At 49.2% G+C, this 23,773-nt stretch overlaps 1 protein-coding gene across 3 annotated transcripts in view; it reads left to right on the plus strand.

Moving 5' to 3' along the window:
- NCOA1 (nuclear receptor coactivator 1) overlaps positions 1-23,773 on the plus strand; it is a 155,442-nt gene that overhangs the window by 81,634 nt on the left and 50,035 nt on the right. The window contains exons 3-6 of one of the 3 annotated variants that reach the window (XM_042887479.1): positions 13,614-13,668; positions 14,105-14,352; positions 17,989-18,091; positions 22,358-22,524. In XM_042887479.1, coding sequence (XP_042743413.1) covers positions 18,006-18,091; positions 22,358-22,524 — 253 coding nt within the window. In that variant the 5' untranslated portion in view covers positions 13,614-13,668; positions 14,105-14,352; positions 17,989-18,005. The remainder of the gene's footprint in view (positions 1-13,613; positions 13,669-14,104; positions 14,353-17,988; positions 18,092-22,357; positions 22,525-23,773) is intronic. The other 2 variants (XM_042887481.1, XM_042887478.1) reach the window with 2 other exon arrangements.

The raw sequence follows: 23,773 nt of genomic DNA on the forward strand, positions 1-23,773 counted from the left end.
TGTGTGTCTAGGAGATGGTAATTCAGTTTCAGAGAATTGCAGAGAGATCGTGATGTGCTGAGATCTGAGATTGGATCCCCAGATCCTGGCCTCAGATCTGTCAGGAGATGGATGCTCTCTCTGAGGTTGGCTGTGCTTAGCTGGCCACCTCTCCCACATCCTCGAGATTTCCTATATTGATGGTGATGGTGACCAGGGTGAGATCATGATGAACAACAATGTGCTGTGGGAAATAACCCATCCATATTGCATCAGCCCCGAAGCAAGGCTCAGTGCTAGACCTTCACACAGAGCAAAGTGATTGTGGTTCAAAGTGAACCCATCCCCAGATGGATCTAACAGCTCTGTGCTATATTCCCATACAGCTGTGGGACCAGCATACATGTCCAGGACATAAGCTGCTCACATCAGTTCCAGGGATGGGATGTAGGTACCAGTACCTATGCTCCCAGACCTGCTCTCAGGTCCCTTTTCATACCCTTGGGTCAGTGAATGGGTCAGCCCATTCACTCTGTCCCATCCCTGACGCTCACCAGGGTTTTCCTTCTGCTTTTTGTCTCTACCTGAGCACCCTGACACCCTGTGTGCTGATGTGCTGATAACCTGCTAGCCTGGCTATCACAACCAAAATCTGCTGTATTTTTAGCCCTTTTTCTGCTGTTTCTTCTTCTTGGCACCTGTACACCCACCATTCCCAGTCTGAATATTCACGGTTCTCCACAATTCTGGGAGCTGCTCATTCTTTGACGTGGAAGCAAAACCTTGTTTTTGTTACTCTCCAGTGGGTGACCTTCGGCTCTGATGCTCAAGAGGTGACCTTGGGTGGGATGGCATTGATGCTCATGGCATCAGTGTGTGGCATTGGAGAGGATGTTGGATTTGCAGTGATGCCAGATGAGAGCCTCATGAAAGAGACCATGCAGAAATCTCCTGGGACGTGGGTTGGATGGGGCTTTGGGCAGCCTGGGGTGGTGGGAGGTGGCTGCACCCCTGGCAGGGCTTGAGGCTGGGTAAACTTTTATGGTCCCTTCCCAAACAAATCCTTCTAGGAGTCTAGGGATATAAGAACAGGTTTCTTCTTCTTCCATGTTGGATATTGGGAAACATTTCTTCTCTGAAAGAGGAGTGATGCAGTGGCACAGCTGCCCATGGAAGTGGTGGGGTCACTGTCCCTGGAAGTGTTCCACAACTGTGGGGATGTGGCTCTGAGGAATGTGGGCAGTGGGCACGGTGAGGTTGGATTTGGTGACCTGAGAGGTCTTTTCCAACCTGAATGACTCTATGATTCCATGAGCAGTGTTTGATTTCATTCCACGAAAGCAGGTAGCTGCCTGTTTGCAGGATCAGAAGTGTTTTTAAAATCTCCTCTTCCCACAAAACCCCATTTTAGTTCTGTGAGTTAATACTGAGAAAGAGAAAAGCAACAGCCTTTGCACCATCATGGTTGCTCCCGGAGCAGCAGCAGGAAGGTGAGGCTGGGAGCTGCTTGCTTCCTAACAGCGTGTCAGACTTTAAACATTTTCACACTCCATACTGTGGGCATGTTCATTGCTTAATTAGTTTGACTTTCATTATTCTTCCTGGCAAAAACCGTCAGAATCCAAAGGTTGTTCAAAGGGCATGAGGTGATGCAATTATTCCTGCTCCCTTTTACCTTTCCTAACAGGTTTGTCTCTCTGACGTCATACTCTGGGGAATGCAATGCTACAACGTCCCCTGATGTGTTGCTTTGTTAATGGATGGATTTGGCTGTGTTTTAGCCTGGCTGCTCTTGGAAGCGTTGCAATACTGAACATGATGACTTTGGGATCTTGTAAGTGTGTAAGAGATTGCTACGGCCTCTGATGGGAGCATCGCTGGGCATGCAGCTGCCCAAGGTGCAAATAAATACAATTTCCAACAGTGCTGCTCATTGTGACACTGTGTGTCTGTACATGAGGCTCAGTGCCTTCCCTGGGCGCTGCTCTGCCACCTGGGGCTTCGTTAGTGAGCAGCTCTGTGCTGCTGCTCCCTGCGGGTCCCTCCAGTCCCTGTGCCCTCCAGGCAACTGCTGCCTTGCTCCCTCTGTACACCCGCCCCAAATGAGGATCTCTTCAGGCAGCAGGGCTGCAGATGAGGGATTGGCTGGGAAGCGTAATTATCAAGACTGCTTTTAATTAAGGGCAGAGCTTCAAGCGTGAAAGTAAACTGTTTGGGATGTGAGGCGCTGGGTACAACGCGGGCAGCCAGGAGCGGTGAGCTCGGCTCCAACCCGGCTGTGGGTATCCCACTGGGCTGGATCCCTGCTGCCAGGCTGGATCCCTGCTGCCAGGCTGGATCCCTGCTGCCAGGCTGGATCCCTGCCACCTGAGGGCCCTGTGGGCTCTACCGTGGGCTCTGCCACGAGGTTTGGGTGCAGTCCAATCTCCTCTCTGCATCCCCGCTACTCAAGGTAGGCTTTGTAAGTTTGTCCTCTATCACAACAAAGCTTCCTAAAAGCAGGCTGCGTGGATGGGCAGCAGTGCTGGGCACCTTCCTTCTCAGCTCCAGACCCAGGTTATGTCTCAGTGGGGAATTTCCCCATTTCAAACACGGGCTGTTGAGATGCGCTGTGCCTTGCCTTAGGCTCCCGGGTTACCTGTCAGCTGCTTTTATGAGCCATCTCCGTGTTGATTTTATCTTTGCTGTTCTCTGGAGCCTGGCTGGGATTAGCACGTTTGTAAGGAATGGGAGGAACATGTTGTGTGTATATAGTTTTTAAAAAGTAATAACAAATCAAGTGCTACAGGATGCTGTGTGCAGGAGCTGCCTGGGTCAGTGTGGTGGTTCCTGGACACCCCTTGGCCACAGCCATAGTTCTTTCACCCTTAGCATCTCACCTTCAGTAGTAATCCTTCAGTTCACCAATTTTTGCCTGTCTCAGTGCAGTGCTGCAAAAAAAAGTGTGCATTCATCTGCTTGAGCATCTCCTGCAGTAGCTCCCTGTGCTGGTGAAGGCTGGGTTTTGTACGGACCAGCATTATCAGTGGGGTGGGACATGGATCCAAGTGCAATAGAACTGGAAGTTGGGTTTTCTCCACTTGTTTGTTGCCCATTTGCTTTTTAAGATACCGGAAAGCATCTTTTAGTAGTACTGTCTAGTGCTGTGGAGGAAGCATTTGCAAAAGATGCAGTCCTGGAGGCAAGCAGGATGCTGAGAAGTATCTAAAGTCATGTAATAACTTCAACAGAAAAGATGTCAGAGGAGGATGAGGGACATGAAATCATGGAATCATTCCAGTTGGAGAGACCTCCAAGATTACCCAGTCCAACCCCAACCCATCCCAACATGCCCACTGACCACGTCCATGAGTGCCACGTCTACATCAAACAGACACTGGGTGTAGTGGTGCTGCTGAGATGCACTCAGGCACCAGATGGCTTCCAGAAATAGCAAGTCCCACAGTTTGTGGGCACTTCAATGTAAAATAGGTGTAACCTCTGCAAAGCTGCTGAAATTAATTGTCTTTCTTTCCCCTCCCTCTCTGTTCTGTGTTCACTACTATTTTATTTGCCTTTTAATTATATCACATCTTAATCAGGTTTGTAAATAGCTCCGGGTTGGGATCCCCATATTTTGCAGGTGTCTGCTGCTGCTGTGAGCAGTAGTAGTAGAAGATTAATAATGATGATACAAAAAGCTTTGCTGTGCTGCACTGTTGCTGGGCTTTTCCTCCCTTTTTCTCAGTATGGTTAGTTTAAAATATAATCTGAGAAGAGGGGGAGGTCCAAACCAAGGATGAAAAATAAAGCTCTGCAATTTTGAATCACAGAATCTTAGAATCATTCAGGTTGGAAGGACCAGTAAGATCATCTAGTCCAGCTGTCAACCCGTGTCTTGATTGTGCTAGACATGTTACTGAATGCAACGTTTGCCCTTTCTTTGGACACCTCCAGGGGTGGTAACTCCTTCTCCTCCCTGGACAGACTCCCCTCCAGTTTGTCCTGTTCTTCTCTAGGCATGGATCTCTCCAGCCTTGGGTTTCATCTCTCCTTTATTGCTGGCTGCTTGGCCAGCTGTTGCCATGCGTTGTGACCATCAGAGCTTTGTACAGAGCTCTGCCTCCTGACAACATCACCCAGGGCTGCTGAATGGAGGCTTTCTGGAGATCTCTGCCAGCACTGAGCCAGCTGAGCGAGGCACTGACATGGGTTGCCAGAGATATGGTGGGTGCCCCATCCCTGCAGACAGCCAAGGTCAGGCTGGATGGGCTCTGAGCACTGATGGAGCTGTGGGTGTCCTTGTTCACTGCGGGGAGTGGGATCAAATGGGCTTTAAAGGTCCCTTCCAACTCAAACCATTCTGCGTTTCTGTGAACTGGGCTACAAACCAGCAGCTTTACCAAATGCCCACCTGGGGAAACACATTTTACTCGTTTCCTTCCCACCGTGGGCTCTGTTTTGGTGGTACCTACAAGAATGCAAAAGTTCTGGTCTGGCTCGCTCAGAGCTGAATCCTGAGTCTGACTCGAGCTCCTGCTTGTCTCGGCCTGCCCTCAGACATACCATGCACAGCCCCGTGCTGCATTCCCCATGTGCTGCATTTTGCTTTGCAAACGCTTCCGGGCTGCAGCTGCTGTTTGCTCCCGCCGAGCCTGGTGCGATGGATCCCTGGCCTCACTCAGGACCTCTAGGTATTGCTATCAAGCCAATAAATGCTAAGGAAACCAAGCCATCTCCTAATTTATTCACCTTTCTTGGTTGCTTTTCTGTAAGTTTCTCGAAAACCCTTTTTTGTTGTACTCCGCCTACTTAGAGATGCCTGAATATTTGTAATCAGCACGAGCAAGCAGCTACGCTCCCAAGACTTGCTCAGGCATTCTCCTGCTCCGCCACAGCTCCCAGCTCGTCTGCCTGGGGAGAGCAGGGCCACGTCTGGGGATCGGGCCATGGTCGGCCGGGGACGCTGTGTGGGGCTGCAGGTAACGGGATCGCGGTGCTGTGGGCTGGGACCGGTGCTGTGCGGGTTGTGGTGTCAGCGCTGTGGGCTGCTGCTGGGCACTGCCATGGGATTGGTTTCCAGAGTGAACTGCTCCTCTTTCATAAAGGTAAACCTGCAGTCGTCTTCTTCTCAAAACAGGATCCTTCTCCGGTTAGTCTAAATGATTCCCAGAATCATGGAGCCACAGGATCAGTTGAGTTGGAAAGGATGTGTGAGGGCCACGCTCCCTGCGCTGAACGGGGACACCCACAGCTCCACCAGCTGCTCACAGCCCATCCAACCCAACCCGTTGCTCTGCCTCTTCTGCTGTGCTCCTTGGGAAATTCCCGGACAGCCTTCTTTGTCCAGGGTCAATAATTGTTTTTCCGAGATCGTATTCAGCAACCTGTGTTGGCTTACTTTGTAAATCTCATGCTTTGCAGACCCACAGAGGATGCAGCGTGCGGCTCGGGCCTGCTGGGTGCAAATCACTTCTGCTTTTCCCTGAGGTTGGTCAGATTGTACACACTTTGCTGGCTTAATCTTTTCCTTTTAAATCCCTTTAATCGCTTTGTCATTCGCAGTGCTCTTTTATGACCCATTGTTGATATGGTTCTGCTGAGAAGGTGAGCTCAACTGTGCCTAATTCTGTTTGGTTAGCTAATTACTCAGAGATAGCTACTGATGCTGTCTCCAAACCTGAGTCGTTCATTCTCCATGCTCTGCTGACCGTCTCCAAACATCCATGAGTGCTGCTATGCCGTGGCTGCATTTTGCAGCAGCTCAATATTCCGGAGCTGGTGATAATACTGAGCAATGTGAAGTATTTAAAAAGAAGAAAAAAGCCACAAAACCCCAAAGCCGTAGGCTGCAGGAGGAGCCCCGCAGTGGGGTGATCTCCTCCCTGTTGGTGCCTATTGGTGAGGAATGTGTTGAACTGTTTTCACTCAGAGGGTGGTGCATTGGAACAGGTTGCCCAGGGAGGCTGTGGATGCCCCATCCCTGCAGGCATTCAAGGCCAGGCTGGATGTGGCTCTGGGCAGCCTGGTCTGCTGGTTGGAGACCCTGCACACAGCAGGGGGTTGGAGCTGGATGAGCATTGTGGGCCTTTGCAACCCAGGCCATTCTATGATTCTATGAACTGGGTTTCATTTTGTTTCCTGCCTCTATTTTCCAACTCCCTGGGTTGCTTCGCATTCAGCTTTTGTTCTCAGCAATGGTTACAGCTCTTCCAAATCTTGTATTGTATGCAAATTTCAATAGCTCTCTGATCCCTATTTAAGTGATTAAATACAAGACAGCTGAGCAGATACCCTGCGAGTGCACTGCCAGCTCCTTCACACACTGCCTGGTGGGTTCGGGGCTGCCGACCTCTCCCAGCTGACAGAAGAGGAGCTCAGCTCATGCTGAGTAGTTGGAAGGGCTGAGCTCATCCCTGCACTAAAACCAAACGCAGCTCCAATGCAGCACAAAGCATGGTTACACCTGAGTTCCAATCTGGTGGAGAAGGACATCTGGCATGAGGCACTGCTCATTTCTCACCCTGCTGGGTAGCTCTGTGCCTGGTGGGAGTCCTCTCGGAACTCCACTACCCTACCACACCAGCAGCCTGAGCCCAGAGCTGCCTGCAGGATTTTGCCTCAACACCAATAATCCAATTACCCTTTTTTTTTTCTTTTCTTTAAGCTGTGTTCTTTGCGTGTGGTTTTATTTCTTTTACCATCTTCCTGCATGGCCTTTTGAAAGATTGACTTTGGAAGAGCAACTAACCAGAGGCAAACAAGGTCCTGTGCAACATGGATATTGCATAGAATCACAGAATCACAGAATGACCTGGGTTGCAAAGGCCCACAGTGCTCATCCAGTTCCAACCCCCTGCTGTGTGCAGGTCACCAACCAGCAGCCCAGGCTGCCCAGAGCCACATCCAGCCTGGCCTTGAATGCCTGCAGGGATGGGGCATCCACAGCCTCCTTGGGCAACCTGTTCCAGTGCCTCACCACCCTCTGGGGGAAAAACTTCCTCCTCATATCCAACCTAAACCTCCCCTGTCTCAGTTTATAACCATTCCCCCTTGTCCTATCACCATCCACCCTCACAAACAGCCGTTCCCCCTCCTGTTTCTACGCTCCCTTCAAGTACTGGAAGGCCACCATGAGGTCTCCCTGGAGCCTTCTCTTCTCCAAGCTGAACAAGCCCAGTTCCCTCAACCTTTCTTCTTAGGAGAGGTCTAAGATTTTCTAAAGCTTTGTCTTCAGCAGTCAATCAGCCCTTTTTCTTTCTCTTTCTTGTAATTCTGTGCTAAGAAAAATGTGCATCCTTTTATCCTTTAACAAAATCTTTGTGATGACCAATGCTCCACTTCTTCTCGAGGGTCACTTACCAAGGACTGTCTCCCTGCCTCATTGGTTAATCCTCAGATAGAAGAAGCAGAATTTAACTACAGTCGTTTTATAGAATAGGAGTGATGAATGGGTTAAAAATATATTCCTTGATATTCTTGTTTTTGGTGTGCTCGTTGAGTCTTGGGTCGCTTCGTGTTACACCAGCTCTGCGAGCTGACGCCCTCCAGACTTCTTCCATGGCAGCTTGCCTCTTTAGGAGCGGAGCTGTCAGTGAGGAATTTAGCATCAAATCTCATAAAATTGATTAATCTATTCACAAGGAAGCCGTGGCAGGCTTTTCAAACAAGCTCTGTAATGTGCTCTTTTGTTTTGGTCAGCACAAAATTCTCTCCTGCAGATAAAATGTCATCATTTTGGAGACAACTGGAAGAGTTTTCCTGACTCTTGAGTTTTGTGAGTGCATGGAGCTGCATCAGGGGAGGCTGAGGTGGGGGTTAGGGAAAGGTTCTGCCCCAGAGAGCAGTGGGCATGGAGCAGCTCCCCAGGGCAGTGGGCACAGCCCCAGTTTTGGAGCTCAGGGTGTGTGTTGGGACACCACTCTCAGCCACAGGGTTTGGGTGTGGAGCCAGTTGGTGATCCTTAAGTGGGTCCCTTCCAATGTGGGGCAGTCTGTGATTCTGAGAAGCCCTACAAAAGGTTTAGGAGAAGCAGCCCAGAGGAGGGGGGTGGGAAGCAAAGCTCTTCATGGGGGAGCAGCCGGCTGTCGGCAGTGATTCTTGTCAGCGAGTGCCAGAAGCACCTGCGAGTCACTGCTGGTGGGGATGGCAGGAGGAAAGAGGAGTCCAACACACTTGACTGAAAGTAGGGCAGATGTGATTAAACAAAATATAGCAAGAACAAAAGAAAGGGGGAGAAAAAGACATTTCTGCTGGTGCAATGGCTGCCTGTTAGCTTTCTTCAAAGCAGGGTCCTAAGGTTAATCATTAGATCTGAGGAGCAGCATCCAACATTCTTGGCATTTCTGTCCTTGTTAATCAGAGAACCAGTCAGGTTTGGAAAAGACCTCTAAGATCCCCAAGTCCAACCCCAGCCCACCCCACCATGCCCACTGACCACATCCCTCAGTGCCACATCTCTGCACTCCTTGCACACCTCCAGGTTTGGTGACCCCACCACCTCTCCGGGCAGCTGTGCTGTTCTTTTGGAGAAGAAATGTTTCTTAATGGCTCTGTTTGATATTGAATCCCCGTATGGTGTCTTTCTTTCCATCTGATCCACCAGCACTCCTTGCTTTGCTGAACTCATCTCCCAGGCACACCTTAACACCCCATGGGCTTCATCCATCCAGCAGAAGGATGCAGGAGGAAATAATGGTGTTTATTGCTGGCTTCCAGCTGCTGTTGGCCCAGCATAAAGACAGACGTAGGCATCAATTGCTGGATTTCAAGGAGGAATTTTGGTTTGTATTGTTGCAGCGTGAATGCTGATTAAACCCACTTCATGCTTCAGAGGGTTGAGTGGTTTGGCAGTTGCCTTGGAGCTGGCAGGGTTGCACTTTGACACCATTCCCTCTCCGAAATGTGAGCTTCTGATGATGGTCACCAGCATCACTTGACTCTTAACCTGGCCTGCGCTCTGGGTTTAGCAACTTTAAGTATATAAGAAGGAAGAGCCTCATGCAAATCCTGCACATTTTGAATAGAAGGAACCCGTATCCCCCGCAGAGTAGGACTGTGCCCAGCATCACTCAGCTGCACTGCTGCTTGTAGTGCCCTTGTAACCCAGGCGTGCTCACGGTGATTTTTATGGAGCTGCATGTGCATGTGTTTCTACTGCAGTTTAATTGGAGTTACATGAGAACCTGATGTATTTGCACGTTCTGCCAAATACTTCATTCTCCCCATAGAGAAACTTGTGTAATTGCAAAGTGTAATTCACAGGCGCAATACGAAACTTAGTGTGTAATGTTGTGTGACTACGAGGGAATTAGTGTTATTTTTTTCCTTTCAGAAGCTGTATAAATTAACCTACTTTTCCCGTCAGCTACTGGGAGAGAAGGTTACGGTTCTTGCAGTTAGGTTCCGTGCCTTATCTCTGCTGTAAGCATTGCCAAGTGATCCTTGCTGGCTTTGAGGCACCAGCAGCTCCACAAGGAAGAGCGCTCAAGGATGGCTATTAAATTTTACATCCATTCCTGTTCATTCGAGGCTGTGTTCACATGGCTTTGTGTTTGCAGTGTATTTCCACGATTAGTGCAAAGAAATATTTTGATCTCTGTATCCAAAGAGCAGGCTTCCTTCCCGCTGTGGAGTAAAACGGGTCCCTTCCCAGAGTGATGGGGACAGAGCTGCATGTTTTGCCCAAGGTGCTTTAGCACAGAGTGGCAGAAGCAGATCTCTGGGACAAAATCCTGCAGGATTTGCCTGCTGAGCAGAGCATGAGGTCTCGGCGGTCCTACAAGGATGAATTTGGAGGAAGGGAGCAGAAGACTGAAGCACCCAGAGTGATCCAACGGTGATATTAACGTTGTGCACTCCTAACCTGGACTCACCTTCTCAAAGGGTTTCTTCCATCTCTGCTGCTGCTCTCTGACACTCTGCGGTCACCTGTGTGACCTTGCTGCCAGCCTTGCTGCCTCCAAAAGTTGTTGCTGCACATGATGCAGCCCTGGGGGAGCACAGGGGGAAAGCAGATCTGACTGCTGCCCCTGCACTCCTCCAGCAGTGTTTGGGTTAGCTCCAACAACGTGGCTGCAGAGAGGAGAGCCTGCTGATCTGCTCTGCTGCTCTGGGATGCAAAGCAGGATGGAAACTGCTGGAAAAAATGAGACTGTTGCAAGAAAAGCAGCTGTTGGTGCTGTCAGTGCTCATCCCAAAATGAAAAATAGTTGAAATCGGAGTTGGACAGCACTTAAGTCCAGATTTTAGAGAGTGATGTAAGCCCTGCAGCATCCAGCATCACTGGGGTCTCCTTTGCGTCTCCTTTTTGCTATAAATCTGAACAGGAAGATACTTGGTATTATGTGACATTTAGCCCCGATTTTGCTTCTGGGTTGCACAAAGGCTTGGGTAACAATACAAACTTGCATAAATGACGTGTTGTTGTTTTTCTTCTGTGACTTGGGCTAATTCAAACCGGAGTTTCCATTTATCATCCACCACGCACTGGCTGGGAAGCAGAGGGCACACGCACACAAAGGAACAGCGTGGGCAGCCCTGCAGCTTCTGCCATCCACTGTATGGCCTCTCATTGCAGCCACGTGTTTGGTGGCTCTGGGTTTTGTACATAAAGCCGTGGATGCAGACACTCCAGGAGTACATGCCGACGTTCGTGAGCAGCCCTGTAATGAACCAGTTGGTGTGTTTGGGGAAAACAGCTGGTGGAAGGAGAGATTTGAATTTCTACTGTTTTTTTAATGGTGATGAAAAAGAAAGCAGTTGGAATACTTGGAGTTCTTCAGGTGGGCTTGAAATACCTGATCTGAGCTGTTTGCAAGGGAGGCATGCAGTCGGCCTTTTAAAAAGACTTTCTACATGTGTGTGTCTCATGGGGGGGGGGGGGGGCAAGAAACTCATGGGATGACAGAATGGTTTGGGTTGGAAGGGACCTTTAAGATCATCCAGTTCCACCCCCTGCTGTAGGCAGGCACACCTCCCTCTTGCCCAGGTTGCTCGCAGCCCCATCCAGCCTGGCCTTCAATGCATCCATGGAGGGGCATCCGCAGCCTTGCAGGGCAACCTGTTCAGTGTCTCACCACCCTCACAGTCAAGAATTTCTTCCTGATATCCAGTCTGAATCTGCCCTCTTCCAGTTTAAAGCCATTTCCCCTCATCCTGTCGCTACCTGCCCTTACAAAAAGCCCCTACCCTGCTTTTCTGTAGGCTCCTTCGGGTCCTGGAAGGCCGCTATAAGGTCCCTCCAGAGCCTTCTCTTCTCCAGGCTGCAGAGTCCCAGCTCTCTCAGCTTGTCCCCATAGGAAGGTGCTCCAGCCCTCTGATCATCCTCAGCTCAGCTGGTGCAGAATCATGATACATAGAGATCTGTCCATTGAGCATAGTTTCCGGCTGCCCATCTTATCTCACACACAGACATCTGTCTCCTAAATAACTCTATCTTTCACTGGCTCATTGTGCTGCTGGAATGGGGTTTGACTTCTTTATGTTCAGGGTCTTGGCAAGAGACAAATGGAGAGGGAATGAGTAGCAGCCAAGCTTAGGTCTATACTGGGCATCCAACCCAGGGCTCCACAGCCAAGGGCTCCACATCAAGGCCAGCCTTGGTGGCAGCATTCCCTCCTGCTCAGCCCTGAGGACATAGTGAGGTCATCCTAAGCACTTGGAGACAGAGCTGAGGTCAAGCAGTGGGGGCACTGGGCTGTTCTGTCTTCAGGTTTGGCTATTTTGGGTATCCAAAGGCAGTGTGGTTCCTACACTGATCCTAGTGGGTTATCCAGAAGGATGGGGGATGTTGCTGAGGCTTAGTGAGAACTGAGCTTTTCCAGCCATTAACAAATACGAAAGCAAAGCGCACATCATGCTGTTTGGACAAAGCAATGTGAGAAGTCTGTTCTTGATAACACTGACATGCAGATTTCTCTTAGAAGCTTTTGTTGGGTTGTCATTGCAAATGGTCATGTTTGCTGAGGTGCTTTTACTTGTTCCTATTATTTTGTTTCTTAAGTCAGGCATTTTAATGTCCTCGTGTGTAGCTATGATCACGTATCATCTCTTGAGTCAGCTCTGGGAATCATCTTCTTGGGTCCCTCACTAACAGAAAGACATCGAGGCCCTGCAGTGTGTCCAGAGAAAGGCAGTGAAGCTGTGACAGGTCTGGAGCACAGATGTTATGGGCAGTGGTGAAGGAATGGGATGGCTCAGTTTGGAGCAGAGGAGGCTCAGGGGAAACCTTATTGCTCTCTGCAGCTCCTGAAAGGAGGCTGTGCTGAGGTGGGGGTTGGCCTCTGCTCCTGGTAACAGTAATAGGATGAGAGGTGATGGCCTCAAGTTGTGCCAGGAGAGGTTCAGATTGAGTATTAGGAAACATTCCTTCTCAGAAAGAGCAGTGCTGCAGTGGCACAGCTGCCCGGGGAGGTGGCGGGGTCACCGTCCATGGAGGTGTTCCAGAACCATGGGGATGCGGCATGAGGGACACAGTGGGCATGGTGGGGTGGGCTAGGGTTGGGCTTGGGGATCCTAGAGGTACTTTTCAACCCGATTGACTCTATAGTTCTTAGCAGCCCCTTCCAACAGAATGCTCAGTAGAACCTCCAGGACAAGGAGGTTTAGAAGGGAGTGCTGAGCCTACACACCAAGTTGATGGTAATTATCCAGAAGCGTTGCAGTGCTCCAGAAATGAATGTGGAGAGGTCACATGGGAGGCAGCATCTGCTAAAGGCGTTGGTGGAGCTCCTGGGCTCCTGCCTGGGGCAGCAGCAACGGGGACAGCAGCATGGAGTGATGAGCATCTTCTTGATTTTAAAATGAAGCAGAAGGAGAAGTGGAATTGTAATGTTTTTGTCTTTTTCCCCATGATTGGCTTTATTTTCTTTCTTAGTTTGCTGAGAGCAACTTGAAAGGTAAACCCTGGGAAATTTGGGCAAGTGGCCGAAGCTGCTGGGCAATCATTTACTCATCGCTGCAGACCTCCTGCAAGTCCTCCAGCACTGCTCCCTGGCTCTGGAAGGACAGTTGGATTCTTATCAGTTTACCTTCAGGTTTGGGGTTTGGTTTTGTTCTCCTCTGCCCTCTGCTTGCAGTGGTGTCACTCTGCATGCCATGGGGCATGGAGATGCTGGGATGCAGCTGCGTTGGGAGCCCGCATGGTGCACCAGCCCAGCCCCACGAGTGTGCCAGCTAATTAAGACAGACAACAGATGGCTACGACAAACAGATGTGGGTGAGCACCAGGTAACAAGGAGATGATTGCAATTAGTGTAATAAGCAGCACATTGCTTACCTCATGTCTGTTGTATTTTAGCTGAGGTGGGTTTTAAAGAGAGCTTGGGAAAATAACAGAGTGGCGTTGTGGATTTCCAGAGGTCTCCTCAGGCGTCAAATATTGATTTCCCACAGCTGGATTATTCATTTTTGTAGTGCTAAGGCAGGGCTCTTTCCCACATTTTCCCATTCATTTGTAAAGCAAATTGGCTGCTGGAATTATCCCCGGGCTAAGGGGGAATGGCCGCTGTGGGTCTGTGAGTTGCAAACACAATATAGATGATCAGTGTGTTAAAATTCACAATATCTCAGCCTTTTGGACTGTCGCCTCTTTAAGGATGATGCTCAGTCTTCTTGATTTATACACCCCTTCCCTTTCTCTTCCTGTTCTCTAGGCGTCAGACACATAGACAACAAGCACTTGTTGAACTTGGAGCTGACATTCAGCAGGTTTGTGCTCTCCACCTTGAGGAATTCACTTTGCTTTGTGTATTTGTGTTTGTTGCCGTATGCAGAATTACCTTCTGCTCCACGGTTCCATTTCATTGACTGTAGGGCTCGTGATAGCTTTCCAAAGCAAAATCATAGAATCACAGAGTGGCCTGGGTTGCAAAGGCCCACAGTACTCAAGCAGTTCCAACCCCCTGCTGTGTGCAGGTCACCAACCAGCAGCCCAGGCTGCCCAGAGCCATATCCAGCCTGGCCTTGAATGCCTGCAGGGATGGGGCATCCACAGCCTCCTTGGGCAACCTGTTCCAGTGCTTCTGGGGGAAAAACTTCCTCCTAAGATCCAACCTAAACCTCCCATGTCTTAGTTTAAAACCATTCCCTCTTGTCCTGTCACTGTCCATCCTTGTAAACAGCTCTTAATATTTCTTGTGGGTAGAAGAACAAGCAATGGAGAAGTCTGAACAGGGAGAGTGAAGCTCATCACCTCTGTAGGGTGGATATGAAGGACTTTCTAAGCGTTGAGAATTAAAATGAGAAGAAGGACAGGCACAGCGAGAGACACTGGAAGGATCTGGGGCCATCATCCCACCAGCTCTGCTCCTCTGTAATGCAAACAGCACTGCAGAACCTTCCTGGAAGGGCTTTGGACACGAGTTGCCCTCTGCTCACAGGCTGAACCAGCAGGTGGGTGCAGGCTCACTTGTGTGCTTGCTGGGGAATTGAGACCGTGGGCTTTCGCTCCACCGCGTCCCCGAGCTGACAGCTTTTATTAGTCTGCTGCCTCAGCAGAGCCTATGATAATGAAGATTTCTGCACATCCCACTTAGCTGGCGGGAGGCAAAGCAAGCAGCAGCCCTGCAGGCACTGAGGGCTCAGGGCCACGGACGCCAGCGCTGTACATGGGGATGTTGGAGCGTGATGCTCTGCCCTCAGCCTGATGTGCTCCCAGTTGCTGGAGGGCCGGGAATATAAATCCTCATCCATCAGCTCCCTCCTACGTAGCCCTAACGACTGCAGGGATAAAGGGCCCATGTGGCGTTGCTGAACCCCTCTCAGTGACCTTCAGGGCGTTTTGTTGAGCCTTGAGTCAAAATGCTGAAGCCTTTGAGTTTGGATTGTGTTAACTGGTTTCAGGTTGTGAGTTTCATCTCTCCTTGTCTGGATCCCTGCATGGAAATGGGGTGTTCTCGATCCCCCCTGTAGTGAGGACCCAGGGAATGCAGGCTGGCATCCTTGGGGGCTTCAAGCACTGCACTGACTTTGCCACTGTAGTAATAATTATTATAATAAGAGAAGGGCTGTCAAAAGGGTATGTTCAGGCTGGGATGAGCAAGAGAAGAGAAGACAAACCCCACCGATGACATTTCCTGTTAAGGTGCTCTGTGACAGCAAGGTGAATTCACCACCAGTACAAACAGCCACGCTTCCTCCAGGAAGAGAAAACAACTCAGATCTCCTGCTGCTGGTTTTTATTTCCACCTTCCTCCCAGCTTTGCTCTCCTTCTGCCAAGAACCCAGGCTCTTGCACATTCAAACTGCTCTTTGCAGGTAGGGATCGATGTCCCAGAGCCAAAGGCTCCATCTGGCAGCATCTCTGAGGGAGGCAGGAGGAGACGGGCAGGGAAATTGGGGTAAGGTAGCAAGAAAAGAGGATTTAGTTGGAAGGCAGACACGTCTGCTGGACTGGTGACATATGGACACCGGGATTTCTTTTCCAACCCCCAAAGAACGTTGCACAAAGCAGATGTGACATTTGTTTTTGACAACTTCAGCAGCCAAAAAAGCAGCGTTTAATCAGGCTGTAATGTTTTATCATTACTGTTGTTGGGGGGGAGGTCAGAAAAAAAGTTTAAGAGAAGAAACCCCAAAGCCCAGAGGAACACCAGATGCAGCGGGTTAGTGAGTGACTTCCAGCATGGCTGGCACAGCCATTTCTCCTGTGGTCTGCAGGAGTCCTTTGTTTTTTGCAGTAAGGTTAGCAGCTGGTGATGAACTTGTGAGGGCAGCAATAGAGATGTATCCTTGTGACATTCTGAGTATGCTCTTAATTACCTCTAATTGAGACTGTGTGTGCACAGATGGGTTATGTTGTGCTGATAAATGGGTGTAATGCGAGGGACTTTTCCACCATTGCAGTTTCTGTAAAAGCAGCCCACAGGTTGTGCCTCTCTCCTATAGACGTTAGCAGGACTTTGTAAGCAAGGGGTTGGGATCAGAGTGGTTTCATCTGCCTGGCTGTGGACCATAGGGCCGTTGGGTATTACCAAAAAGTCATTGCTATACGTGCAGAAGTAGGAGAACCGTGGGGATGTGGCACAGAGGGACGTGGTCAGCAGGCATGGTAGGGATGGGTTGGGGTTGGATTGGGATCTTGGAGGTCTTTTCCAACCAGAATGATTCCATGATTCTGGTGTTAGACCAACAGAGACAGCCATGAAGCGATTGCTTTACGGGATAGGTTTGCATCCAGGAGAGCTCATACAAAGCTTGGAAACTACTGCCCTGCTCCTCCCAGGTGAACTAATTAGCTTGTTTTCATCACTGCCTCGATGCTCTTCAGCTGTTTCTGTTTGCTTTCCTAAGCGAGTGGAATATTAACATTTTTACAAGAAGTTGGTGTTTAGAAACCAGGCTTGCTGTGAAAATGCCCCATTGCGGTCTCGCTGGGAGCACAACCCTTGCCCTTGTCCAGCAGGGCTCAGCTCGCCTATTTTTAGAGCAGATTACATTTTTGGCCTCTTCGTCCTGGCAAGTTTTGCTATAAAATAAACTAGTTTTACAATAAAAAGAAACATTGAACGTATTACATCAAGGGCTTAATGCGAGCCAAGGATTTCAGCTGAGGCTTCAACGTTGTCCTTAATTCACCTCGCTGGGGCATCTGGTGGCTCTGGCCAAGGTCGTGGTCTCACAGCAGAGCATCCTGGTTGGATGGTCGCCTTTATGTGCCCCATCCTCAGCCCTTCAGAACATTTGTTATTTTAATTTGGCTGCTGATAATGTGAGATCAAAGCCTAGAATGGTGGTGTGAGTTAATAGGACTCATTGTTGCAGTGGGAGGACATTAAATTTTTAATGTCAATATTGGGTTTTCTTGACCTGAGCGTGGAGATGGGTCCTTGGGGTGGTCCAGAGCATTCCTATTGCAGCAAGCGTCTCTTGATTTGGCTGAATAAAATGGGTTGGCATTCTGGGCTGTGGAATAGTCTTGTAGGGTTTGTTTTATAGCCATCAGTCAGTGCTTTAGTGCTTGTTAAAATTCCAGGTTTAGAGAGCAATGTAAGAAATGAAGGGAACTGAGTTTAATAACTCGGTCCCTTCACTCCCTACCCACACAACAAAGTTCTTGTCTGGGGTCCCATTACGTTGCTCCACAGGCATTGTGTCTTCTCACATTGCTAACCACTTTGATGTGAAAATAAATGAAGCATTTGGAGGGTAGCAGTATCTGGTATTGAATTATTGCAATTACTGGAAAAATCACTGAACAACTCTAGGAAAGGAGGTGAAGCAATGTGCACAGCTGATTCCTTCATAGAGCAGCAGTGTCCCTTGGTTTGATGTCTTCTGGGAGTTTTAAACCTGTAGGAGACAGATTTAATCCCATCTGGGCTTGGCTGTGTTCTTGGCTCTTTGGCAAAACCCCTTCAACACAGCTCAAGGTGAAGATACAGGAAAAAAAAAAGCCTTAATTGACTTCTTTGCCCTTGTTGTGCTTATGTAGTATTTCATTCAGTTAAATAAAAGCAGATAGTTCATAATTAATGAATGAGCATGTGGGTGGTGAGGCACTGAGGCAGGCTGATGATGTGGGTGCCTCATTGCTGCAGTGCCCAAGGCCAGGCTGCATGGAGCTTTGGGCGGCCTGGTCTATGGGAAGTGTCCCTGCCCATGGCAGGGAATGGAGATTTACATGCCTTAAGATTCCTTCCCAGATCAACTGTGGGATTCTATGAAATGAAATGCTAGCCTGTAAGCAAAATATTGAAGCGGACCCTGGTAAGGCCAAGCAGACAAAATCTGGGGGGGATGTAGGAAAGAGCTCAGGTTGTGATGTAATGGAGATGTAATGTAATGGTGAGGGCTTGCTTGGCCAAATGGTGACCAAGTGACACCCAAAGGAAGGTAATGTGATCAGTCCTTGTTTTCACACCTTTTCCTCCACACACTGTCCAGACGAGGCATCAATTCAACAAGAACGACGTGCGTTGGGTTGCTCACCTCCTGGAGGTGGCTTGCTTCGTGTTTCCTGGCGCTGTCACGTAGAACCTCCCTTGGCTGCGGAGCCCTCATCCTCACCTCGTGTCTCTTCATTTCCAGGTGCAAAGTAGGTCAACATGAGTGGCCTTGGGGACAGCTCGACAGACCCCGCCAACCCCGACTCACGGAAGAGGAAGGGCTCTCCCTGCGACACGGCCCAGAGGTACGTGTGCCGCGCCACGTCCATCCCTGCCCCGGCTACTTTGTCATTCCGACAGCGTCGTTCGATCCCGTCTGCTTGAGCAGATGGAGCCTGGTTTCAGCCACTTGTAAACGTTCACACTTCCCACCAGAACTTCGCTTTGCTTTTATCAGTGGCTGTGGTGGAAGATGGAGCATGATGGAAACGCAGCTCCCCATCTGCTCCGCTCGTTGTTAGGTGGCAAACGATGATTAGAGGCTTGTTATCCAAGTTAATGTATTGATTTTATAAATGGAGAGCACTCAATCAAGTGGAGGAGCGTTGAGAAGGTTTTTCAGGGTAAATTTGGAGCTGGTAGTTCTGTAAAGGGCAACAGTGGGGTCTGCAGGTCATCCCCAGCCTTCCTCCTCTTCATGCCAGATTCCCAAGAAATGCATCTTTCATTCATATTCAGAAACTTTGCTGGAGGCCCTCTTGCTTCTGTCTGAAATATTTTCACTTGCTAGTGCAGAGCGCTTTAAAACTCAGCTCAGTGCAACATTTTGCACCTTTCACTTACGACTGAGCCTTCACATGGCCAGCTGATTTCAGATTAACACGTCTTAGATCTCCTGTTCACAGGCTCTCTGTGAATCCTGTGTATCTTTTCCCGTTGCAGCGCTGTCTCTTAGTTAGGATGGATTTCCAGCTCTGCAGCCTGGGATGCAGCTTTGCACAGAATATTGATGTGCTGAGCAAACTCTGCATGTATTCTCTGTCAATTACAGCTCATGCATGGCACAGTAGACAATAAGTGCAAAGGATACAGTGTTCTGGCATACGGGAGCATAAGGGAGAGAGATATTAAGTGGTTGCTTGAGGATTTCTGTTTATTGCAGTTCTTGGTTGTCACAGGAGCTCGTTCACCTTCTCACAAAGCCTCTGTAGCTCATGGCTTATCCATGCCATTAAATGAGGAATAATCTCAGGACACAGTTTGATGGCACTTGTGATGGGTAGCTGCCTTGCTCCTAATAAATACTGAACTGATCAAGTGAGATAGCTTCCCTTTCTGTCATTTCACACCTGTGTGAGTCAGAGCTCTGCAGCCCCTCATCCTCACCCCGGGATGAAGGCTCTGTGCCTTGTGCCAATGCAACTCAGCCATGGGGATCTCCTGGGTTTGGCTTTCTAACCACTGAGCACCCTGAGAACAGACATCAGCAATGTTCCAGCTCTGCAGGGTGAGGAGCAAACCAGTCGTAGAGATGGTGAGTGAAGGATTCTCCATCCTTGCCCCAGCTCAATGATTTTTGACATGGTCCTGAGAGTCTTTTTAGAGCCTGAAGCCATCAGACACCACGCAGCAGGGCCCATGAATAAGGCTGAGGAGTCCTCTCCAGAGCTGCCCTTCTCTCTCTGCAGAGGAGCAGAGCTCTGGCTCCCAGCAAGGAGAGACCTCCCCCGGTCCCACCAACTGCCCCGAGCCCATCAGAGCCAAGTGAACTTCCGAATGCCTCTCTTAAAACTGAGAAGGTTTGACTTGCTTTTGATGATACTTCGGAGTCATAAAGAACAGCCCACTGCTGTAATATTCTCATGATGCCTTTATGTAAGGAAAATTGGCCAATTCTCCCTCCTACAATTCGAAAGTTGCCACAGCAACAGCGACATTATGGCTTTTCATGAAATGAGCTCACCCACAACAGAAGGCTTTAAAAAAAAAGAAAAGAAAAGAAATGTTTCCCTGTTTCCCTACTATTTCTTTTTGGTTTGCAAGACAACTAGGGAATCATTTGACCTTAACTCGAAGCCTCACTCAGCTCCTGTGAGAAGCATTTGCCTGCCCATTGCCAGGTAGAGCTGGGTGCTGGGTGCCATGACTCACCACCCATTGCTGCAGAGCTCCCAGTACCTCCCATGGAAGGTCTTCACCGTGGTCTTGATGCAGCTTGTGTTCTCCTCTCCCTGCAGCTGGCTTTGTGTCCAGTATTTCTCTTCTTTCTCTTTCGATGCTGCTGCTCTGCTGAGTGCATGGGCTGCCAGCCACTCTGGGCCCAATGGGAGGAGGAGGCGATGGGCAGCTCAGCGTGCCTCTGCATTTGGGTCTGTCCCTGCAGTGCTACATAAATACCATCAGATATTTCAGTGCAAGAATGAGCTCAAACAGCAGCGCGATACTCAAGAGACAGAGCCTGTCTGTCAGGATATTGAGCTAATAATGTGTTTGGAGTTAAGGAGGAATAAAGGAACATCCACGTAGCCTGCCTGAGGAGCTCCTTGAGGAGGGGTGGTGTTGTCTCACCCAGTTTGCTTGGATGGGATTATGCAGAGTTACCAGGCTATGTTCAAGGTCTTGTTGCTGTGCACTTGCTACATGCCCCTATTGGCAGGGAAACCAAAGCAGACCTCTCTGTGAAGCATCCAGCTGCCCACAGAGCTAGTTTTGTGCTGTGGCACAATCTTGGATGGGATGCAGCTTCCCTCTGGAGGTGGGTTTTTGACTCAGGTTGTGTGGCAGCATTGTCTCACAACGCTCTGTGTCTCCCTGTTGGGGCAGTACGGCTTTGGAGGACCTGCCTTGCCATCTAGAAACCCTGCTGGATCTTGCTTGCAGAATACTGCCCAGAATCATCCCATCATAGAATCGTATCATAGGGTCATAGAATGGCCAGGGTTGGAAAGGACCTCAAGGATCATGAAGCTCCAACCCCCTGCCACACGCAGGGCCACCAACCTCCACATTTCAGAGCAGCCCAGGCTGCCCAGGGCCCCATCCAACCTGGCCTTGAACACCTCCAGGGATGGACAGGGCATCCACAGCCTCTCTGGGCAGCTGTTCCAGCACCTCACCACCCTCTTGGTAAAGAATTTCTCCCTGACATCCAACCTAAATCTTCCCTCCTACAACTTAAAACCACTTCCCCTTGTCCTGCCATTATCTACTCTTGTTAGGAGTTGACTCATACAACAGCTTCTCGGTGTAATTTTGAAGATTTTTCAGGCAGTGCTTTGTAAGATAGTATCTTTCACACAGTGTGTCCTGCAGAGCTTACAAGAAAGATTAGATGGCTTATTGCAAAAAAATAAAAAAAAAAAACCTGAAAAAAGGTGTTGGTAGGCAGTATAGAGCCGAGTTGGGCATTTTGAGCTGTCCCCATTTCATCCCATAGCAGGTCTAAAGGAATCATAGAACGGCCTGGGTTGCAAAGGAGCACAGTGCTCATCCAGTTCCAACCTCCTGCTGTGTGCAGGGTCACCAACCAGCAGCCCAGGCTGCCCAGAGCCACATCCAGCCTGGATGTCTTCATCCAGCCTTGAATGCCTGCAGGGATGGGGCATCCACAGCCTCCTTGGGCAACTGGGAAAACGTGTCTCTGTCTCTTCCATATGCACTGTTTTGGTGATTTTGATGCCTTCAAAGTCGTGGGCCAAGGAAAATGTCACAGTGTCCAGGACAGACGTAACAATGGCTGTGTTGTAGCCCATGAATAATTTGTCCTTGTTCTCAGAAATTAGAAAGAGTTGATAGGAGAGTGTTGGACCTTCTGTATCAGCTTTATGCTGAAGCAAAAGCTATTCCTAGCAGGGGAAAAAAGTTGATCTCGTGAATATTTTTCACTTTGCTCTTGTCACCTTTTGGATTCCGATCTTCACTTTGGTGAATTCCAGTGGATGCAATTGGCCTTTAGGTATGAACTTAGGATTTACACTGTGACAGCTGCAATAATGGCTTTGGTAAAGCTATTTCTGAGGGGAAGACTCAGGTCTTGGATGTTGCAGGTTTGCGTGGGATGGGAGTGTCTGGGCAGCCATATTAGACATATATTAGCCATAGAATCGTTTGAATTGTTAGAGTTAAGGTAAGATGGTTAGGTTGCCGTTGGACTTGATGATCTTTAAGGTCTTTTCCAACCTGAGTAATTCTGTGATTCTTTCTATGATTCTGTGAGTTGGAAGGGACTCTTAAAAGTCCATGTGATCCCACTCTCCTGCAGTGATCAGGGACACCCACAGCTCCACTAGAGCTCAGAGCCCCATCCAGCCTGACCTTGGCTGTCTGCAGGGATGGGGCACCCACCTCCTCTCTGGGCAAATCTTCCTTGATCTTAATTTTGACTGTTTTTATATGCATGAATGTAGGCAAAAGCCTGAATGAACTCCCCAGTGTTTTGGAGATGTCCACATTATAGGCTGGCCATGACTTTAGCCAACACTTGTAGGGCCTTGTTTAACGAAGGTGCGGCTAGACTGAGCGGTGAGAAAAATCATTCACGTGGCATCTCACTGATGTATTTTCTGTAACAGCAATGAAAAGCGGCGGCGGGAGCAGGAGAACAAATATTTGGAGGAGCTGGCAGAGCTGCTGTCTGCAAACATTGGGGACATCGACACTCTGAGTGTCAAACCAGACAAATGCAAGATCCTGAAGAAGACGGTTGATCAGATCCAGCAGATGAAGAGGTTGGAGCAAGGTAAGGCAGCAACCTTGGTTTGTCTGGAAGCCTGGGAGGAAGAGGCTCCTCCCAGTGTCTTGTGCACAGTAAATTGCAGCAAATAATCATGGCTTAGAAGCGGTTCCATTTGCTATTGTTGTCCTTTTCCTGTTTTATGAAAGCCTTAATATGAGAAAGTGCTTTTCGCTGAGCTCTGGTTGGAGATGCCCTCTTGGTGTTGCTGACTGTGAAGTGGCACCTTACTCACTGGTTGCGTTTCAGCCTGAAGTTGTTCCTTAGATGAGAATGAGAATAAACAGAAGTGCTTGTGAAGCTTTCAGGATCAGGCCCATTAAGCACTTATCAGCAATGCTGCTATTAGCTGTGTACAGAAAACCCGTTTTATAGCCAGATAAGATGAAGGGCGTGCTGTGCAAGATTTCGTGAAGAACCATTTACCCTTGTCAGATCTGTTTTCCTGCCAACAAAATAGATTAGAGGGGCATTAATTCACCTAGTGCTGCTGGACACGGGCACTGCAAAGAGAAGAGATGCACGAAAGGCCATATAAAGGTTAAAATTCACCTCGAGTGTGAACTTGGAGACCGAAATACGCAGGTCCAAAGGGCTTGAGGAAAACAGGTGAGGTGTGTTAAGGTGTGTACATGGCAAGGAGCAGGGTTTGTCTTGGTCCTTGCAGCCTTGACATCGTTCTCTGAGGCCACCTGCAGCCCGCCCCGTGAGGTGGCCATGGAGGCACATGAATGTGATGTCCGTTTTGCACAAGGTGAACAGCACTCAGCTCATATTAGCTCTGAGAGAGCACCATCAGTCAGATGGGGCTTCTGCCAAAGCTCCTGCTGCACACTCTGGGCACAGCGGCGTGCCTGGTACCAGCTGCTAAAGTTATCCAAAAACCTGCAGCCCAGCCCTGGGTGTGCATGCACAGCCATTCGCTCCATCATTTAGACACTTTGCTCTTACTGTAGGCCTCTGAGCTGCATAAACCAGGAGGAAGAGATGGTTGCAAAGCATTAGGCTTATATTGTTTGGGCTTCCTGAAGAAACGAGACAGCAGCTTTTACAGAATCATGGAATCATTCAGGTTAGAAAAGACCTCAAAGAGCCCAAAGTCCAACCCCAACCCACCCCACCATGCCCACAGCCCACTGTCCCTCAGTGCCACGTCCCCACAGTGCTGGAGCACCTCCAGGACCCCACCACCTCCCTGGGCAGCTGTGCCAATGTGTGGCTGTTTTTTCTTAGAAAGGATTTTTCCTGATATCCG

The sequence above is a fragment of the Lagopus leucura genome, unplaced genomic scaffold, assembly GCF_019238085.1.
Source record: "Lagopus leucura isolate 7727_CA_CO unplaced genomic scaffold, USGS_WTPT01 Super-Scaffold_100088, whole genome shotgun sequence".
Lineage (NCBI taxonomy): Eukaryota > Metazoa > Chordata > Aves > Galliformes > Phasianidae > Lagopus > Lagopus leucura.